The following is a 22,894-nucleotide window of genomic DNA, read 5'->3' as shown; positions in this document are numbered from 1 at the left end:
AAAAAGGATGAGCCACTAATCAAAGAAAAGGTCTGCCAATTTATCTTTAATGCACAGGAAAACCATTTAATTCACTAAATATTTACATAAGAGTAAGGAAAATTAATGTGGGCTGTTTTGTTTCTTAAATGTGCACATTTCACATTTGATTTTTAAGCAAAGAGGGATAAAACAGCAGACAGACACTGTTAGATTTTCTTGGGTCTATGACCAGGGAAATCTAACATCTGCTTCAAGTAGTAGCCCTCGCTAACAAGGACAAAGAACAGCACATGGAAAATTACAGACAGGCGGACAGTGTTAGCTTTGTTGGTATCAGTGATATGGCTCTAAATTTTCTTTGTTTCTTATCTATAAAACACATCCTTTTTATTGTTATGAAATATTTACTTTTTCTAGACCTTAAAACTCACTTGCTTGCTATGCAGATGACACCCTCCTATATTTCTCTTATATTATATCTTGCATTATGTCCTGCTAAAGACTGGCCTCTTTCCAGTCCCTTTTAAACATCAGATTTATTATTTTATTAATTAGTTGTAATATTAGCTGTATCATTGAATTACTTTTTTAATCAGTGCCTCAGAAATGTTTCTTTTTATTTTGGTTATGTAAATTCTTTACCCTGCTTTGTTTTAAACTGTTACTCTTTCGTATAATATCTGCTCCATCCATCCATCCATCCATTCACTTCCGCTTATCCTTTTCAGGGTCGCGGGGGGTGCTGAAGCCTATCCCAGCTGTAATAGGGCGATAGGCAGGGTACACCCTGGACAGGTCACCAGTCTGTCGCAGGGCTAAGACACAGAGACAGACAACCATTCGCGCTCACATTCACTCACACATTCACACCTAGTGACAATTTGGATTATCCAATTAACCTATCCCCTAAAACTGCATGTCTTTGGACGGTGGGAGGAAGCTGGAGTACCCGGAGGGAACCCACGCAAACACGGGGAAAACATGCAAACTCCACACAGACAGACCCCGGCCTGAATATCTGCTCTTTTTTCATAAAGCACGTTGTTTTTAAACACAGGTATGGTGTTGATTGTGATGATATTTGATAATGAGCACACATTTCTTCATCCATAAGTCTCAACATTCATTATTTATTTAATTTCATTGTGCATCCTTTTAGACATTATTCATTCTCATTTCACATATATTTTTAAGACTGTGAAGACTTTTACTCTTATCATTAATATTGCCTTGATTTGTGTTCCTGCAGACTGTGTATATCCGCCATTGGTTAAATAAAATGACACTGAGTCAGGCTGTGCAGGATATTAAATACAAGGTGGATGTCCACAGTTTCTAAGAGAAATCTGTTTGTATTTAAAGTATTTAAAAATATGAAAACTAGAATGAACTGCAATCCTAAAACATAGACTTAATTAAACTTAATTTATGAGTTATTGCCGGAGAAAAAGACCTGTCCTGTAAAGATGTGAATGTAGTGTAATGTAGTCTGGTATCTGTTTCCTCTACACTTGGTCTAAAGCTGATTAGTCGATATAACGACAGGTTATTTTTCTTTGTCTCTGGGATTGAGAATGACTGACCAAGAAAACAGAATTTACCACCATATGCTCAGTCACTTACACAAAAAGACTTGACCTTGTAAGCGTACTAAGACATGACCCATAGTTTCCTCTAACACAGCAACTAAGTAGGTAAATATGACACTAATGTTACTGCCTGTGGACAGGTGTATCAGGTAGTTTTGACTTGTGGAGGAAAAATTAATACACAGAGAACACATGAAAACACTATGTAAGCTAACAGCTAGCCTTACTTAACATAACATTTGGGGTGCTACAAATATTTCACTGAGCCAATAAAACCTTTCACTGGAATTACTTTGTAGAATAACACAAATAAAACTTCAATAAAACAGCAGCTGCTATGATCCATCTGTGACACTGAACCTCTGAGGGCACCATGTCCACCGTTCATAGGTGTTATTGCAGATGTTTTAGCTTTTTAAATTAAAAAAAAGCTTTTTAAATAGGCACTGCATATATTTACTTTATTTTTTCTTACAGTAATTCACTCGAGTATTTTCTTTACTTAACTTCTCACACATACCTCTGAACAAGCTTGACATATTGATCATATGCAACGCCTATTTTTCCAAACTCTGGGGAGGGAATATGTCTTGAAAGAGCAAATACACAAATGGAATTTCAAAACTGTACAAGTACAACAATTAACCAAGTAGCACAAAGGAGGAAAAGTGTATAATACTCTCCAGATTTCTTCCAGTATTTCATCAAATGCAGCCACCGTGGTCAGCGCAGGGATAACGTTTCTTTTCAAGCACTGGGGGCATACAAATGTCTTGCACCCTTCAAATATTAAAACATTTTGCCTGCCAGTAGCTCACAAAACTGTTGAACTATTTGAACCATCTGTTTGCCTGTCTGCCCACACTTTCCTCACTTCTTTCTCTGTCACTTTTTCCTTGATCTGCTCTTTTCTATCAGGCAGTTCTTTTTTATTACTTTGCTCAAAATACAAAGGTAACAAATGGTGGGACTGAACTATATGTAATTATATATAACTAGGGCTAATTTATAGGGAAAATACTGCAGAACAAAAATGTTCTTATTTGCAAATCACAGTGAACATAAGCAGTGACTGATGACATTCTCATCAACCCAGACATTAAATATGAACATTCCTATTACACAATCTTTACCAAAACATTTTGTGACAGATATTAGAGGGTGAAAATGACTGAGGCAGATGAGAAACAGTCACAGCGCTCAACTTCTCTCAAGCCAGTCATAAACAATGATTCACTTTAAGGCTAAGAGCACATCAGACTCTTGTTATATTCCCTTGCCAAGGACTGTCCTGCTTGAGGGACAGTGTTTTGGAATGAAACACTGTCCCTGTGCAGCAATGACAGACACATAAACAAACCATCTCCACCTCTCTCTGCCTCTCTCTCTCCGACATACACACATGAACGCTCACACTTTTTCGCACAAAACAACACAAATGTAAACACAGAGACAGACATCTGGCACAAACAAAGAATCCTTTAAAGTCTGAAAAGTCGATTCGCGTAAAAACAAGAAGAGGAGATGATTTTACTTTGAATATTTTGTGGCTTTTATTTCAAAGAAGAAAGAGGGGGAAAAGGCATTTGGAGACCCGGTCAGTGAGCATATCTCTTAAACAGCTGTGCAATCCTAGCCAAGACTAAGCACACACTGATCATATTTTCCCCTAGCGTTCACTCTTCAGTGCGCTTCCAGCTTTGACACCTGCTTATGCAATCTACTGCAGTAAGGTAACCTACTCACAGCAACTGGAATGAGAAAGCATAACCAGTATAATTACACATAAACACAAGCTTTTTTGCTCAACAGCCACAGTTACTGTTTTAGATTGAAGAAGACTGTTCAGTCTAAGAAGACTGATTCTTAGAATTGCACATTATCAAATCTGTTAACTTATCTGAAGGTTTGCTGCAGGTAAACTAAGTTTGAGTCTAGGGTGTCCACTTTTTGTGAGTGTATGACCAAAAAGTGGACAACCTAGCTTAACAGAACTTTAAATAAATGGAAACAAATTACATTCTGTTTCTTTATGACTGAACAAATGATCTATTTAAAACACGTGGAGAACTTTGAGAAAGTTAATTAATGAATTTATCTATATCTGAAGCTTTAGAGGATTTGGTAGGCATCCTTTAAAACTTTAAAGCAAGTCAAGCGTAACTCTTACTCCCAGCCTTCATGCTAAACTAAGCTGAATGACTCATAGCTCTGTATTCAGTATACAGGCATGAATGTTATCAGGCACCTCTTAGACTGAAAGCATATTTTAAAACACAATGTCTTCTCCACCAGCTATGTAATCAAGCCAGATAGAAATCCAACTGAAATGAATTCAACATTTTAGAGTGAAAACATCAGGTATGAAAACATACCTCCACAAATTTTTAACATGAATACATTTTATACATAAAAGACTATGAAAGAACTGGTCCGCTGATTGCAAAGCTGTTTCAAATTTTCACGATACATTTATCGAGATAGTCCGGAAAGTCTTCTAAACGTTTCCACAGCCTACAAGGTATTCTGTAATATGCCTACAATAGCTGTGAATTTACAAAGAATCCCAATGCATAACTTAATGAGCAAACTCTAAACATAGCATGTGTCTTTCATATACTTTCAAACACGCTTTTATCTATAGGAATATACTAACAAACATCTTTGTGGCCAGTAAGAATTTTTTCCAAAAACAGTGCAGCTTGCCCACAAGTAGCAATTTTAAAATCAACACGTCTTATGTTATTACACTTGAAGTGGAAATAATTACAGCTTAAGATACAATTCTAGCTGGAGCTTACTCTGTGATGCACTGATTAAAAACACCTTGCAACTCGTAAAAAACGTCTTGGAACACAAGGAATCATTTTCTTCTTTCTAGGTTTTACAAAGAGAGCATCCTAAATTGCTCTGTAATTTAATATCATTTAGTTTATTGTATTTTGAAACAAAGAACACTCACACAGGCCAAATGAGAACTATTAAATCAGACTTAAAAACAGAAAAGGATGACTGTGGTAAATTTTCACTTTATCCCCTCTAATCTTATTCACCTTAATTACATTAACCAGAAATCACTTTGGAATTTATTCATTCATTATAACCTAAAACTAATTTATTTCATTATAGTTAATGACATATGCATAAAAATTAAGCTGTAAATCGACATGGGGAAAAAAATATAAGTGAAGAGAAGCAACATCCCAATTTCAAGTGGTTTCACTGTGGAAAGGCATCTCTGACCTAGAAGCAAACTTTTTGCTGACTGCCCAGCTTAGCAAGCATTCTACATTCAGCTAGCCTTCAAGCAAGCCTAATGCATTTCATGCCATCATTTATTTCACATCTTCTGCTGAGCACAAAGTTCCCAGTTCCCAGAACCATTTTATCACTATCCTCTTAATTGTGATTCTGCTTCTCACAGTTACTGATCAATTGTGACACAATTAATTCATAAAAAAACATAATATAGTTTAGGCAGTCAAACTCGAACAGACCCCTTTATTTCCTTTGTAGTTAAATATTCAAATCAAATTAGTGCTGAGAGAAAAAAAAAACACACATTGAGTAGCACACTGTGCGAGTAGCCTTCACAATAACATTGCCTATGGCTCTTGCCAAGTATACAAAGCCAATATTGTTGTTCTGGCCAATAAAATTCCCTATTATATATATGCACACACAATGAAAGGCAAATAAAATGTCTGGCCTTAAAGCTTTTGGACTCTAAGTATTACAAACTAAAATTGTCACAGCGCTAAATGGAAATCATTGAGAATAATACTCACAATGTGTGTTCAATTAAGCTTAAACAGAAAAGAGAAATTGTTGGCATCTAGGTTAGTTTTCTGTAATAGTTTCAAGGCATAATGAATGCAATCTATTGGTGAATGTCTGCATTACACATATGTAAGATATTCATATTGGAATTATGTGTAAGCAGGTTTTTACCTGTATAGCACTGAATCTTTGCAAACTTTGTACACCCATAACTCCATAAAAATAATCATACTCTAAAAAAAAACTGTACTCAAGTCTTCTGCCCAGATCCAGCCTAGGAAAGCATTAAAGCAACAATATGACTGTAACAGGCTTGCAGCTATTCACACACCACATGGTATAAGTTTCTCTTGTCTTATCGTCTAGCTTGCTGTAAAACAAACTTCTTTACAAAATAGATAGTCCCAAATTTGACAACGGTCTTTTAAATCATTTCACAACCAACCACACAGGGAAAATACTTTAGGTGAGACGATATTCAATATGGCCGTCATACCTCAAAGACCTCTTCATCTAGGATTCGGGTGCCAAAGACTGTGATGCCCTCTGTGCTGATAATGGCATGGTCACTTCTGGCGAGTGGTCTTGTCACCTTTTTCTTACAGTCCACAATGATGGTAACGCTCTTCTTCTCCACACTGATAGCTACGCGATGCCATCTGTTAAAAAAGAAGGACATCAGAAATACAACAATGACCCTCTGAGTTTCAGGAAAACTGCTTCAGTCCACAGCTAAGGGAATAGTTAACATTTAGTTTAGGAAGTGGAAACGCTTACCAGTATTTGCTATCACATCTGGAGTTGGATATGAAGCTCTATATGATTATACTGGTAAATACAGTCACGGGATTTATTAGCTAGATCAAGCTAGTACTGGTTTAGACCTCCGTTTGCCTTCAAAACTGCCTTAATTCTTTTGAGGCATAAAATTGACAAGGTGCTGAAAACAGAGATTTTGGTCCATATTGATAGGACAGCATCCATCATATGTATCTCACATTTCACTACATCCCAAAGATGCACTATTGGAGGTCAGTACAGTGAACTTATTCACTTGTTTGAGATTATTTGAACTTTGTGACATGACACGCTATCCTGCTAGAAGCAGCCATCAGAAGATGCATACACATTGATCATAAAGGGATACTCATGGTCAGCAACAACACTTGTAAATGATGCTGCTGCTTCCAATCAGATCAAAGCAGGCCATTCTCTGTAAACCCTATAGATTATTGTATATAGGGAAATACCACTAGATCAACAGTTGCTAAAATATTCAAACCAGCCCATCTGGTACCTACAACCACACTCAAAGTCACTTAAATTGCCTTTCTTCTCCATTTTCATGCTTATTTTAAACTTCAACAGCTTATCATGACTAGCTGAAGTTCAAAAGCAGTTGAGCTGGTCTACTGAACAAAGTGGCCGATGAGCGTATGTAGCTTAGCTTAACTTACCAGCTTGCACTGGCACAGTGCTACTTGCCTTGTGGCATCTGGAGAGCTATGCATAAATTTCTAAATGTCACATGATTACCCAGAAGTACATGCAAAAGTTGTTTTTGGTTAACTATGAAAGTATTCTTCAGTTTTTGCCAGAAGAGCATGTGAGTATTTTCAAACTAGTTGGACTAGTCCTATGAATGGATCCACATGTTCTGCATATCTACATAATTTCCTCAGGGATTACTAAAGTATTCTGATTCTGATGACTCTGACATTTTGAGTATTCAAGGAAATAAAGTGTGTGCAAAAGCCTTGGTCTAAAATTTGTCAGTGTTTTAGTTTTGGTTTATTCAAAAATACAAAGGTAGCTTTGACAAAATATGTAAACCATAGTGCTCTACTAGCCACACATTTTGTAAAATTGTAATTAAAAGCACTGATTGAGCTGTATATTTTCACTATTTATCACCAACAAAGAACAACTCATGAAATTGCTGCAAGGCATTTCTGTTGGCATTTACATGAAAGATTGCTGGCAACTTTTAACAATGATTTGTTTCAGCTTTATTGGACAGCTATGAGAATCCTGTCCTTTACTGCATATCAGTATAGCAGTGCTGTAAATAATTTAGAAAGGCTGTCATTAAATTGTTGCCAGCAATTTATTTGCCATTACTGTCTGAGTTGTTCCATATGGTGTTAATGACTGAACAACATATGATGGGAATAAATGTGCAGAGCTGCGTGTCAGTTTACCAGGCTGGAAGAGTTAAGTATGCTCTGAGTGCCTGAGAAAATAGTTTTAACAGAGCGGTTCTGCTTAGCACAAAATATAACCTGAATCTTTTAAAATAGAAAAAATTACCCTAAATGTACTGCTTGTGAGCTAACCTCACAATTTCCATAACAAACAAACTCCAGATTTTGAGATATCGCTGAGATAATGGGATAACTGCACGTGGCATAGAAAAGGTACTATTTAGGGGACACAAAAGCCATTCATCTACATTTTGCCTTCTAGTGTGTTAAAGCGCTCAGTCACTTACTTGCCATCAGAAAGTTTGACGGAACGGAACAAAGGGTACTCGTCTGGGACAGGCTTGCCATGCTGGTCCTCATATTGGAAGACAGGGGAACGGCCCACCTCTACTCCAAGCTGCTGCAAGCCTTGCTGGTTGTACACAGAAAGCAGGAAGGACTGGAGGCCAGCCTTGGGCTTGATGGTAAACACTATAGAGAAATCCTCTGGGAATACCCCCCCTAAAGGTGGAACACACAACAGAAATAGTGGGCTGTCACATTAGTAAAGATGAATATAGAGTTTATATAGTCTTAAAATTGCTGAAATGAACATGTTTTACACCAATATTCTGATTAAGAGCAATGTAAAGATACACAGCAGACATGAAAGCTACATCACAGAACCAAGATAGTTTTAATAGCTTAATAAAAATATCTCTTATGGGAACTTTTGGCCAGGAGGGTTTTCTTCATTTCTGAATCAAATGAAGTGTAGTGAGTAGCTGGCAAAGAAAAACAATATATGTCTTTATGATTTCATTTGTTTGGTGTTTATCAACACTTCTTTTTGCGGTCTCACTGTATACCATGATATAATGAATATAAACAGAATGACATAATAAATTAACAAACATGTCAGTGTTTTTACTTGCTCATGGGCAAAGAGTGCGTATTTTGCTAGTAATAATTAAAAACTTTCAAACAGTCCTCCCTTAAGAAGCATTTGTGCTACTGGAGACTTCCTTTTACCTTGTGCCCTGTCTTACAAACCTCTTCTGATGTTATAACTAGGGCAATTGTATCGTAATGAGTAGAGAGAACTGCTTTTACTCCAACTTTCTCTTCTCAGATTAACCCACAGAGTCTAGACCACTGGACGCGAGTCCGTTTTACTGGTGAAGCTGAAAGAAACCTTGGCATGTCCTGAAAGGCCTTGGTAGTGGTGATGCAGCCATATTAACTTTACAAGGGCTATAAATACAACAACTCAAACGAATGTCATATTTTTTGAGAACATAATAGTTTGGTTCAATGAAAAAATAACTAATACTAGCCAAATAAAAGTCCAATTATTCTGACTGAGGACATTTTGACACTTTACTTCATGGCACCTCCAACACCTCACCTCTCTGGCTCACTTATATTACTCAAGTTTCCATTAGTGAACATGAGCATGCTGTCCAGTTAAGCCAAAAATTACACAGGCTTATTTTCTAATTCCTTCAATTACTGCATTTTAGTCTTTCTTTTTGCTCTTTGAAATGTAGCCAGATTCAAAAAGACTAACACACACTGCACTGACTGGGACATTTCATTTCACAGCATTGAATCCCTAATAAATTTCTCTCACTTTGCTGGAAGTCCATTTTGAGTAAGTAAGCAACTGGGGACCATTTCTAAACTTTGCCCTAGTAGTAAATGAATAACAGGCCGCAAAGGGAGGGATGATTTGTTTGAGCAGCCATGCAAGCAGCAGTTGTATATTATAATTTGGGGGACTAGAAAGAGATCTCATATTTTTTTCCAGATTAGCTTCTCCTCACTGGCTCCCTGTTAAATCCAGAGCTCTCAGTGTGCAGCCGTACTTGTGGTTCCTGAAGCTTCCAAAGGTAGATTGGGAGGCAGATGCTTCAACATATGGTTCTCCAGCACCAAGCTTCCAGTTTGGGTTTGAAAAACAGATTTCCTCTCTACTTCTGAAAGTCGGTTTAAACTTTGCTTTTTGATAAAGGATATAGTTCGGTCTAAATCAGGCGAACCATCCCTTCATTAGACATACTCTATTGTGGAAACAGACACTGTGACCCTAGACCAGATTCATTCCTATTTGACTCCTTTCACTTCCCTGTGACAGGGTGTAGGTTGGTGGATTGTAAAGTCCCTGTGAACAAGTCCACATGGTTACAAAAAAAGTGGCAGGCACATGGATGTCTGCTTAGAGCTTCCTGTTCACCAACTGATAACAAACATTATGGCACTCAGACCCAAGAGGAGCCTAGCAAACCTGCAGATGGGGAAACTAGAACACACCTATTAGTTTTGCCGCTATAGGCTAAGGCTGTTGGGGAACTTCCTATGATACACTGAGCATTTCTGCTTCCCCTCCATACTTTTATATGTCACTCCTGCATGTGAATACATGTTGTCTCTCCCATAGGTTGTCCTTGCTTTACAGGAATACCATGATTTTCTAATATTTCAGATTTAAAAAAATCAACTAAAAATTTGACATTTGGCAAATTTGCTTCTGTCAGTAGACAAAAGGTTTTGTTCTCTGCAATTGATTACTAAAATTGGGATTTGCCGAGTTTTGTTTAAAATCTACTTCCTAATAAAATAAATATGGATTAAGCCTAATAAAATAAAGGTGGCCTCTCAAAAACAGAAGGGCAACACACTCCAAATGCACATACAATATGAAACACCCTTCTAAATTTCACTACCTTAACCACAGACTGAGCATTCGCATCTGCTAGCAATCAAACTTGAGGAAAGACACTTTGTTGGACAAGATCAGTGTACAAAACAATAGACATGCTTTTGTTGCTTTTTTGTAAAAGATTTGTGGGTTTTACCAAAATATCAAATAACAAAAATCTGGTGCTGCTCCGCTTACTTGAGCCATGTGTTTACATGCACCATTGTAGATTACCATCCCCTATGGGTTCTTGGAGCAAACTGAAATTCACTGGCATCCTCTAGAAAATAATTCTGGAAAGTCTGCACTGGATTTTAAAATACAGACTTTAACACTAAAGGATTTTATGAGTCATTTATCAAATCATTCTTTGTTATTTCTTTGTGAAATACAATCATCTTTAACTCTTTTTTAAACTTTGTTATTCAGTGGTTCAAGAAAATAAAACTTAATCATCATACTTTATTCCTAACAACAATTGGCTCGAGCAGCCATGCAAACACCATAGCTTCACAGATATCTGCCACTCTACCACTTTTTTCTCGGATAAAATCTCTATGCCAGCATTGGATGAAGTTCCATGATCCATTCATTTATTTTCCACATTGAATGAATTCTAAAAACCGCTAATTTGGCAATATTTCACCCTAAAATTGGGTCAGAATTACAACGCCTTTGACCTAAAAGCACCAAAACTTTTTTAATCAACCTTACTTATCTGTATTTAGCTTAATGCTTGTGAGAAACATTATAGTTTACATCACCTGACGCCTGCAATTGCAATAATTTTACAATGCAAATATTAGCAGTTGTCTAGAAAGCCTCACAAAGTTTCTAGTATTGTTGTACAATGTTAGTTGTAGTTTATCTTACAGGAAGGTTATTTTAAGTGCCTCTCTGTACAAGTTTCTGTTAAAGGGTTTTATGCAATATGATGGCAATTTATATCTGAAATTAACTGGTCAAATTATGTAAACAGTCAAATTAAAGAGCATATTCCACACTAACACAAACATATATGATCAATAAAATCAAGCTCTCAACAACTTGTGTAATCCTCAAGATTCACTTTATAATCTTTTTATAGTCTCTAGCATTTAAAATTGGGAGTGTTTGTTTGTTTATCTGCTTCATGGAAGACCCACTACTCGACTACTGTTTCAGTTTCAGTGTAAATGCTGCGAAGTGAGGAGTTTACCTGGGAAAAGCTGCTTAGTCGGAGCACTGAGCTGAGCCCTTTTTCCCACTCGATAAGCTACATCGGGTTTGGATCCTCTCCGCATTGTGCAGAAGCCTGCTGTTTTCCTTATTCCTTCAGGAGAGCTCTGAAAATCCAGCACCTTCAGTACATCCACTGGTTCAGCTGTAGAGAGAGAGAACAATGAATTGATAAAAATCATCAACAATTTTTCTTATACAGCAATTATTAATGCACTAAAACACAATTTTTGCCACCACAAAAAATAGAATGATTACTTTATTAAGACTCTAAAATGTCAATGTGAAAATAAACCTCAAAATCTATGTCAGATTTTCATGTGTAGTTGTAAATTTTAGTAGTTTTAAATAAAACTACTTCCATGATGAGAAGCCACCCTGTAAATGAGATACTGTTACAAAGTTGCAACTCTTAAAAGTTGAGTGAATAAGTGAGTCCTCAGTCTGAATGACCATATCGCCAATTGCTAAACCTATACTAAGTGCTGCTATGTAAATATACGTAGTTAAATATAGTACCAGTTGAATAAAATAAAAGTTGAGCTGATTGACTGATTAATTGAATTTTTATTTTATTATGTTATTAGTGTCTATGTTGCATGTAACTTTACAGTACACTATAAGCATAGTTAACAGAAACTCTAATCCAACTTGGCATTTTGATGATAAATCAGCATTTACACCCATTACACCCCTTGCTTTTTCAAGGACTCTTGGCCAAACCTGTCAGTTCAACCAGTTGTTGCTTTATGAGCTGCCTTGGCAGAGGAGCAATAAAAATGTTAGGAACCAGCAGACATAATTGCCCCCCTCCTTACCTCCCCGGTTACCCCCACAGCTAAAAGCCACAGCATCTATGGGATGATAAAAATCATTGCTGCTGATCACAGGGTCTTTGGAATAAGGAGAACACAGCAAGGGGTAGCTTTACAAGCTTCTTAACACTACTAAGCTCTTTTCTATCAATGGATCTGAAAGTCAGAGGTGAAACTGCACAGTACAGCTATAAAAGCTATTTCCCATTTGCTCTCTCTCCTCCAATTATCAAACGCTTACTCCAGCCTAGTCTTTTTTTTTTTTGCATGTCTCCTTCTCAAACTGTTTTTCTTCTTAAAACCCTATCTTGAGGCACATCATTAGTTACACTGTAATTACGGGGGATTTAGGTAGCCTAATAGTCTATCTTTAAGGTTTGTGTATAAACGGAAGGGTTGACGTCCAAAAAAACGTAATTTGTGGATTAATGCATATCTGCCCGAGGCTGCATTTGCTGAAAAATATACAGTAAGAATAAGTCATCAGTCAAAGATAATTATAAGTGCTGTCTTGCATGGGAAAGTAAATGGAAGAAATGTGTAGGCCTGAAGAACGTTCAGTATGCCTGTTGGTGTGTACTATCAGCAATCACCAATGCAGTCTATTCATTTTAATACACGCACAGACATTCAATACTGCAACATTACTTTCTGGCCGTATTAAAACAATGATATGTGTTTTTAAGGCTGACTGACATAGTGTATTTTAGACTGACACACAAAACTTAAGATGTATCTACAAAAAGCTAATATTACCCTTACCATCACACCCTGACTTCATCAATCTTGTGCTAGTAATGGGCAGCTCAAATTTCAAATGCAGGCACCAACCAGTTACACAGAAGCTATTTGAAGGTAATATTAGCTAACATAAATATGAGCCACCACAAGCTACTGGTAATACCATACCAGCAACAGCAAAACCCCTGAAAGTAGTGGAACAGCTTTAATGTTTCAGTCCTAAATGTGTTGTTTTCTTTCAAAAGTTACATAGCTTTCCTTTACATAAGAAGTCAGTAATAAAGCTATGATTGATTTTTTAACATATGTTTGTTAGCGCTACATTTGAAGTTTTAGTTGCTAATAATATGAAAGCATTTCACAAAAATGTAAATATCAAACACTTCCCATAATTTACCTTTTTTTAATGACACACACCAAATGTTATATAATCCCTGCACTGTAAATGTTAGTATACTGAGACAAATTAAAACTTGAGCGCTACAAATGTTCTGCAGTATTGGCAAGAAACATGTTTTTCCTCAAATCATAATGAAAAAATTAAAAGTGGACTATTGTGCTTGTTATATGTGCTGTTATAGTGGGTGTTACAATGAGGTATTTGCAAGTAATCCCTATGAGCCAAAAGCACAAGCTTCCAGGGGCTCCATTTCATACAGTTTTCTTTCTACTCCTGGCAGATTTACCTAATATGGTCATTTCAGGTGCGCAGTTTTTTGCTGTAAGCACAGACGCCCCAAACCCCTGTGAACACACCTTGGAAGGCCCAACCAATCAGAAGAAGAAGAGCTGGTCTGAGGAAGTATAAGGGAGCTCAAACAGATCGTTTCAGATACTGAATAAACTAAGCAAATTGTGAATCATGCAATGATAGTTGGTAGACTCTATGAATAAAAGCGCATAGGTTGAAATAAGCAAAATAGGTCTCCTTTAAACTCAGGTTCAGTGCAGTTGAATCGCCATCACAAACCAAGTATATACTTTCCTTTAACAGCTACAGAAACTACAGAAATAAAAACCAGGACAACTGTGTCCAGATATCACACAACACATTTGTCTTTTGAATGAGTCAAGGAGCCGGATGTGTACTCTTCAAAGGCCCAGCAATGATAAACAATGTCTGAATGGTCAGCTTAAAATCTCACAGGGACCAGAAGGACTTTAAAGAAAGGGAGATAATAGGCTTAAAGGGAAATCTCCCTTGCCAGGAAAAAAAGTCTAGATTCATGTGTTTGATACTGGCAAGAAAACTTTGTGGGAAAATTATTAAAGGGGATCAGACAAAAGCCTTTCCTGAAGTTTACATTGCAGAAAGTCTCCTCATTGAACTTACAATACTCAGCTAAACTCTGTGACATGAGAAGGAAATTTGGTTAAAACACATGAAGTAAAGACCAAAATAGCAGATACATCAAATTTCAATAACTTCAATGTAAAGTTTCATGAAGAAAACATTTGTTTTTTTGTTTTGTTTTTTATTTTAAGGCAAACGACAGAGCCTAATTTGAGTTGGCCTTTTACCATACCTTTAGATTGTGGCTTTTCTCAAAACATAAAAAACCTAGTGCTAAATGCTGAAGGAATTATTATATAAATATTCAGCTGTACATTTTCCATTTTATTTTTAGTCATGTGGCCCAAAAAGACAGGAAGTGCTGATGTAGCAGCTCCTGTTCACTTTTAGGAACCAAGAAAAGGTCTAATGGGTGGTGCTATAAGTCGACATGCTGAAACCATTATGGCTTTTTATACTGGCACCACTCCCTGTAGCCCCCCCTAACTAAAACATACACGAGACTAAAGTGAGAAGGCCCCATCCCTGTAGCTACTTCTCCCGTGACCAGAAAAATAACAACTTGAGTGGAGAATCAACCCGCTCATGCTCAGGGGTCGGGTCTGAAATTTTAGATCACGCGAAGCTTTCCAGATCTGCTCCTCGAGGCATTTATGGTGATATTGCTCCAGATAATCTGGTGCCATAGTGCACAATTCTTGAATTTCATTTGTGGAGCATGTGTTAAGCAAGCTGCTCTACTGAAAATCTATTTTATTAAGGCTTTTTTTTTTGCTGACACTGCACAAAAAGCAGTTTAACAGACGGAGCGACTTCTGACTCAAACACAGACATACTTTAAAAAAAAAAAAAAAAGAGGAACTGACTGCCAGGTTTTAAACCTCACAAAAAATGCCTCATAAAAAGCAATACAGTCTGTGGCTCTTCTGAGTATTGTCCCAAGTACAGAGCTACTGGTTCTTGAAAAAAGTAAAGCTTGGACTAAAGGTCTCTTTGTGAGTTTCAGAATGCCTTTCTGCATTACTGCATACCTCAAGGCCTCATATATTCCAGATGTGCTGAATTGGCCAGGAACCCCCCACAGACCCACCCACCAGCATCCCATCACCCCCCTGTCCTCCCCCAAACTTTTCAGCTCCTTTCCTTCCAAAACCATTCTTTCACAGAAGCCCTGAAAAACGGGCAATATCCCAAAACCATTAAAGATCCCAAATGAGTGGGCACAGCTTCATCCTACCAAGGAGGTCGAGCCAACATAGCATATACTTTAAAAAGATTCCCATCTTTCCACCCTAAAAACAAATAAACCATATTCTAATGATAAGGATGTAAAACCACAAGAGAGAGAAGACAGTTCTCTCGTGCTAAAGGTACCAACGCGGTTTCAGACGCTCCACAGTCTAGTCTGAGGGGTAATTTGTCGGTCTCTATGATTTTTAATGACAGATCTTCTTATTTGCTGTCTGGGACCTGTGATATACTATCTGCCATGTTAACGATCTACTAACATGACAAAGTTTGGTGATTTTTCCTCGGGCAATGAAGCGTGCAGTAACATGAAAAACCTCTGTTACATTCATTAAAGCATTTTAACCAGCAGACTCTAACACAATGAAATGCATTTTTTTGGCAAGATGTCCAACTCTCCTCATCCCATAACTTCTCAGAGCAATACATTTTGATGTTTAAGTTTAGACTTGTGATTAACTTAATCTGTGACATTCTGACTTAATGTCTTTTGTGGCTCTGTGGTCATGCAGCGGCATCTTGGGATGACTTGTCGGTCTTTTTCGTGTCACTGCCATCTACTGAGAGTTGGCAGCATAGGCAGCAATTAGTGTACGCTGGAAACCCTGTAAATGTTTGCTAGCACATCATGCAATTATGGTGAGTTTAAATATCTGTCAGAATGAAGGAAGATGGGCAGTGCGAAAGCTGTGCCACTTAGATATTTGCTTTCATAATCTTTTCATTTTGCTTCTCTGCAATTTTCCCTCTGCTGAATCACTTTGTTGTGTATCACAGTACACAAAAAACAATGATGAATGATGATGGATTTAGACAGTGGTGGGCTTGTCCAGTTAGCATAAATTAGCCAAAATTACGTGTTACAATATATCATCTTCTGATTAGCATTTTTATATAGCCACTTAAGACACATTTTTATTTTTTGTCACCATCTGAAAGGATCAATAATCACATATCTGGTATCAAAATAATAGAAGTGTTTAAATAAGTCTACCCAAACAGATGCATAGTTCTGAAACACACACAAATTTATCTTGGCAAGAGCCACAGTTCACTATGAATACCTATGTGATTTCATTTGATGTTCAATTTCATCGTTTTTATGACCCACATATGTATTTTCAAAACAAAGAAAAATACTCCTTTCTTTTTTCCACCCCGCCTCCCCTCCCTCTTCTTTTTTTCCCCCTCCTTGGACTAGGAGCCCAGATAATGTGGAAAGATGGTGATCCTTCAGGCCAGAATATGAGTCTCCCTCCCAGATTTCCACAGTCTGGTGCCCAGTTATTATATAAACTTACAAAACCCATCACAAAACCTATATGTTTAAAATTATACTGTGCTACTGTAAACTCCGTTGACAGCTGTCAGACTGTGAAATAAACATGGTAGGCTACAGCTTATCAATCAAAAGAACCAAAGTTTTCCGCCACATTTAAACCATTTCGTGGATTTGATTAAAGCGTTGGACTCTTGCTACATATTTATGCTGTAAAAACTTAAGGTATTATCCGTGGGCTCCTGGTCATTACTACTAAAAGTCGAGCGTAAAATTTCTGCGTAAAACTTGCAGTTTATTTTGTCTGAAGACGGATTTAAGAGCCCTCTCTGACCACACCTGAATGGCATCCATCACCCACTCACATACTCAGAGGAAAGGGACATCTTCGCCTATTTGTGCCAAGAATCCACTCTATAGCACTTGCGCTCTTGAATGATATATAGCTTTGTTGATGACTTTAAAGTCGTTTCACTAAAACTATATAACTCTCTATATGTAGCTTTAGATAATTATACAAAGTTCAGACACATGTGACCGGAAGACCACCTTAAAGATTCTGAAATCTTGAATATGTTCTAAATTCACATGATACAGCTTCATTTTGGTGTCAGCATGCTTATGAAAAGAAGAATCTTTGGAATTCTTATGATACTTCTGATAAATGTATTTACGTTTTTTAAATAATGTCTTTGACAAAAAACAAACAAAAAACAAAACAGGCAACGAGATGGAAAATGTTTACTTGGCAACTGAAAATGTATATAAATTGAGTTAAGGTGAGTTTAAGTGATGGCCACCGGGACACCGGCATTAATTGAAATGAAAGCTGAGACCGTTTATAGCTACCGACTAAGCCTACTGGCATCTGGGCTGCCTGCCAGCATGAGGCGCTTTCAAACTGTCAGGGATGCCCTAGACCCGGCACAGTGACTGAGGTGTATAGGAACAGCATCTTACCTGCTCTAACATTGGCAGCTTGGAGAATTAAAATAACTGTGACCGTAACGATTAGCGTTGAATCCCATAGCCACCTTTTCGTTTTCCACCTGGTGGTCCATCTTTGCATCTCCATGGTGAGCGCCCCCAGCTATACGGAAAACGGGCGACTTTCTTTACAATTTGATCCCGTCGACAGTCCACAAAAATGTGCTTATACTACAGCGCCATGTGGGAAAGTACAAGGATGCTTCTTACAGCCAGACTGGGCCCTTCAGATCCGATTCCCCTTTAGCCCAGCTCTCGCACTGGTGGCAAAGGGCTTTCATGAAAAAAGCGCAAGCCACTCCGTTCCCTGAGAGTTGTGCACCGTGAGGAGGCTGGACTAACGCCGCAACACTGAACCTGAACCGGCTCTGAGATACTGACACTGGAAAATCCTCCCTTCATCAAATCACCAGTTGGGAAAGTTTTCTCGGAGCCCGCCCCTTGTGCTTTGGATGAGGTCTAAACAGCAGCACGTAGAGCATCACTACATCCCAGTGCAAACTAATTATAGGAGACGTACATGCCCTAGCGATACTACAGCCCGACAGTCTTAGTAGCATCCATCCTTAAACACTTAACTTTATGGAGTTATGGAAAAAAACATTAAAAAAAATGCGGCAAATAAGGAGAATTCTGTCATTTCCTAAATTTTAACCTAAAGAAAGGGGTTTATATTAGTGATAGAGGAGTAGGAGATACAGGAGTGGAGGCACTAAATCCAAATGAAGCTGTGGGGTGGAGCTGTTATTTTAGACGTGAAAGCAAAAGAATGTGAAAAGAGTATGAATAGCTCCAGCATGGGCCAATGGTTAATATAAAAGCTTCAGTGGCCAAAATGGAATATTTTCCAGACTCCAGGAGTTTCCTCGCGGAGCACTTAGATTTTTTTTCTGGGTTTTTTTTGTTGTTTTTTTTTCTCCTGCCTGATAATTAATGGCAAACGATGACTGGAACAAGGAATGGGAGCACAGGTGGAAACTATAGTTCTACTCCTGATTTGTTTTTCCTTGTGTGCGAGACATATTTAACAGTACAATGGAAACCATTCTTGAACAAACCACATTTTATAACATTTGTCAGTACAAATATTTATTTATCACAATGCAGGAAGTAGAGCTATTGGCTGAGAATGTTCAGTGTTCTGGGAAGAGATGACTTTGCACAGGATTTGCAGTTGTGACCAAACTTAGTTAATGTATTTCTGGAATTAGGATTAAAACTGCAGAAAGCAATTGCAGCACAACTAAAATTCCTTTCAAAATGAGGTCACATGCCATTTTTGCACGTTTGTGTCTTTGCTTGTTTTTTAACCTCTAGGTTGCAGGAATAGTGGTCTGATTTAACACAAACATGGGATTTAAAAAAAATTATTTACACAAAGTAATTAGCTGACTATTTGTGGTTGCTGGTTGCTTTTTTTTTTTTTTTAACCTTGTTCAACCTTATTTTAACCTCGATCAAGGCAAAGAGCCCTCTCTGCTCATATACTTGATCTTTCCTTTCCTCTCAGGTGGGAGTGGGCAGGCTCTGCCCTGGATTATGCCTGCTGTTGGATCCACCTGTTTTTCTGCTCTTTAGCTGATGCACCTGTTTTTCATCTAATCATAACTCAACAGTACTCAACGACCATCTCAAACAACTATTCTCTGCCAGTTTGTTGTCTATGGTTGCACTAATCAGGCTCTCTAATGCGCTTGTTGTGTTATTATGCAAGCTGCCTGTGCCAACATCATCTGTTTCTGTTTCAAGTAGTTTCATCCTATCAGCCAAAGAGCTCTCCCTCTGGATCAGACTCATCTGCCTTTTTTGTTCCTGCAAAAAAGGAATTGTGGGTTACTCACATACCTGTCCACTCTCCACTGACCCCTGTCTTCTGGATCCTAAAAAAGTATTCATCTATCCATACATGGAATGGCCTTCTGGATCCTGTGTTTGAATGTGCATTGCATATAAGATGTTCCGTAAGCCAACACTACCACCAGTGTAGTTTTTTCAAAAGGCACAATTAAAAACTGGGAAGGTTAGTAACATCATTCCAGTTCTTCCTCAAGTTCCCAGGAATTACTGTGCCAATATCCATGGCAATCCTTCAATTACCAAAACAATAAACTGGGATAAAAAACATCAAATCCATGGAGTTACATAAAGGTTCAGTTAAATTTGCATGCCTGCCTGGTTGATGCTGAAATATTTTATGAAAAAAGAAAAAAGCCTTGCTGACTTCTCTGAAAGTCAAAAAAATCAACAGTGTCATTAAGCTCTGGGAAAGATGAGACAGAATTTAATATTAAAAGTATGTATCAAACATGCACCTGATGTAGTTCTGAACAGTAATAACAAACGTCATGATAAATCACTCTGCCATATCTTAGTCAAACCTAAAGTCAGAAGCACATTGCAACAAAGTGCCAATGCACAATGTACAAGAAAGTATACATTTAGAAAATAAACCTAAAATAAGCCTTCCTCCTCTTTCTTGGGTTTCTGCTGCCTGAGGTATTCACTGAGCACGCTGTCAGTTGGGGCCATCTTCGTGATGTATTCGTGGATGTTTCTTGTCTCATCCTGGACTGTGGTGCTGACACTCACCAGTCCCCGGCCCCCTTCCTTCCGCTTAGCGTACAGCCTCAGGGTGCTGGACTTGGGTTGAAACCCTCCATGCATGGTAAGGAGCTTTCTTGTCTTTATGTCAGTGGCTTCTATCTCCTCCTTTGGCCAGCCTATTACCCCAGCAGGGTACCTGATCACGGGCAGGGCGTAGGTGTTGATGGCCCGGATCTTGTTCTTACCGTTCAGCTGACTCCTCAGGACTTGCCTGACCCTCTGCAGGTACTTGGTGGTTGCAGCTTTCCTAGCGGCCTCTTCATGGTTCCCATTCGCTTGCGGGATCCCCAGGTACTTGTAACTGTCCTCTATGTCTGCAATGTTGCCTTCTGGTAGTTCAATTCCCTCAGTTCTGACTACCTTCCCTCTCTTTGTTACCATCCGACTACACTTCTCCAGTCCGAACGACATTCCAATGTCATTGCTGTATAGCCTGGTAGTGTGTATCAGTGAATCGATGACTCGTTCACTCTTGGCATACAGCTTGATGTCATCCATGTACAGGAGGTGGCTGACAACCGCTCCGTTTCGTAGTCGGTATCCGTAGCCAGTCTTGTTAATGATCTCACTGAGGGGGTTAAGGCCTATGCAGAACAGCAGTGGGGACAGAGCATCTCCTTGGTAGATCCCGCGCTTGATGGTGACTTGTGCTATGGGCTTGGAGTTGGCCTCTAGTGTTGTACGCCACATCCCCATTGAGTTCCTGATGAAGGCTCTTAGGGTTCTGTTGATCTTATATAGTTCTAGGCATTCCAGTATCCAGCTGTGGGGCATTGAGTCATAGGCCTTCTTGTAATCAATCCAGGCTGTGCACAGGTTGGTCAGTCTGGTCTTACAGTCTCGGCTGACTGTTCTGTCTACCAGTAGCTGGTGTTTTGCGCCTCTGGTATTCTTGCCAATCCCTTTCTGTGCCCCGCTCATGTATTGACCCATGTGCCTGTTCATCTTAGCTGATATGATGCCTGACAGGAGCTTCCATGTAGTACTGAGGCAGGTTATTGGTCGGTAGTTGGATGGGACCGGTTCCTTCTTGGGGGTCCTTGGGGATCAGGACCGTCCGACCTTCGGTTAGCCATTCCGGGTGTCTCTCGTTAACTAGCAGCTGGTTCATTTGTGCTGCCAGACGTTCGTGGAGTCAGCTTCTTCAGCCAGTAGGCGTGAACCATGTCGGGCCCTGGTGCTGTCCAACTCTTCATACTTCATACTTTCTTGGATATCTGCCACTGTGATGGTTACTGGACCCTGTTCAGGGAGGTTGCTGTGGTCTGCCCTCAGATCCACTAGCCACTGAGCATTGCCGTTATGGGTTGCGTCCTTCTCCCATATGCTCTTCCAGTATTGCTCCGTCTCCAGCCTTGGTGCTGTTCTCTTATTGTTCCCTTGCCACTGAGAGTACACCTTTGCTGGTTCTGTGGAGAACAGCTGGTTTATTCTCCTGCCTTCTATCTCTCTGGTGTACCTCCTCAAGCGGCTGGCCAAGGCTGTGAGTCTTTGCTTGGCAGTTTCCAAGGCCTCAGGTACGGACAGCTTGCTGTATTTCTTATTCACCTTCTTTCAAGCTTGGCCATGATCCTATCTTTCAGGTCAGTTCCTCTCGCACTCAACGATCCTTCTCCTATCGCACTGTTATCTCCCCCCCTGACCTGGCGTCCTGACTCCTCCTTGCCGTAGCATGTATGTTGTACCTCGTCAATCTCTAGCTGTGATAGCAGTCCCTTCTTTCGAATGTTGGAACACTGAGCTACTAGTTGTTTCGCCGTCATTGTGGATGATGGGTATCGAAGAATCCATAGGCCCCTCATCCTATTCATGTAACCCCTTCCGCCAGGGTTACTTGCGTAGTAGCATTCCAACAACGCCCTGTTTTCATCTCTTGCCCACTGATGCCTTCTTGTTCCAGTAGCCCACTTGTCATCAGGGTGCCCTGGTTCCTCAACACCTGACGCGGACCTTGTTGATCCGGGCGACGTCCGAGCCGGCATGCCGTCATATTTATCTGTCTCGCTCATGTCTGCGGTAGGCTCGCTTAGCATAGGGGGTCTAGCCTTAGGACCCTTACTGGATACAGACGCCCCCAGGCAGGAATCGAACTTGCGATCCTCTGCTCCGTGGTTAGACTACTGCTCCGTGTAGTCTAACCACCACGCTATCCAGCTGCTATATTTGTTATATGCCCCAAATCATTATTATCATTAACAGAAATAAGAATAGCTCTAAAAACTAAAAACTCTTAAACTCTACGAGAATATGCAATTCTTGACTTTGGGTTGCTGGCGTTTAAATCCTGGGATTAAATTAGGATTTTCCTAATTTAATCCCAGGATTTAAATATATATATATATATATGTATATATGGTCCATATATATATATATATATATATATATATATATATGGACCATATATATATACATATATATATATATATATATATGGACCTAACTGTATTTTAATATAACCCAGCTTGATAGCCTT

The 22,894-nt window shown here is 38.9% G+C and overlaps 1 protein-coding gene across 2 annotated transcripts in view; it reads right to left on the bottom strand.

Annotated features, from left to right (window-relative positions):
- col11a1b (collagen, type XI, alpha 1b) overlaps window positions 1–18,309 on the bottom strand; it is an 81,261-nt gene extending 62,952 nt beyond the window's left edge. Inside the window, exons 1-4 of one of the 2 annotated variants that reach the window (XM_019348258.2) lie at window positions 17,791–18,309; window positions 11,434–11,598; window positions 7,843–8,056; window positions 5,848–6,010 (exon numbers count right to left, since the gene is read on the bottom strand). In XM_019348258.2, the coding sequence (XP_019203803.1) occupies window positions 5,848–6,010; window positions 7,843–8,056; window positions 11,434–11,598; window positions 17,791–17,905 (657 nt within the window). In that variant the 5' untranslated portion in view covers window positions 17,906–18,309. The remainder of the gene's footprint in view (window positions 1–5,847; window positions 6,011–7,842; window positions 8,057–11,433; window positions 11,599–17,790) is intronic. The other variant, XM_003448470.5, reaches the window with a different exon arrangement.
- Window positions 18,310–22,894: the final 4,585 nt, after the last annotated feature.

The sequence above is a fragment of the Oreochromis niloticus genome, linkage group LG18 (genome assembly GCF_001858045.2).
Source record: "Oreochromis niloticus isolate F11D_XX linkage group LG18, O_niloticus_UMD_NMBU, whole genome shotgun sequence".
NCBI lineage: Eukaryota > Metazoa > Chordata > Actinopteri > Cichliformes > Cichlidae > Oreochromis > Oreochromis niloticus.
This window is presented reverse-complemented; position numbering and strand designations above follow the sequence as displayed.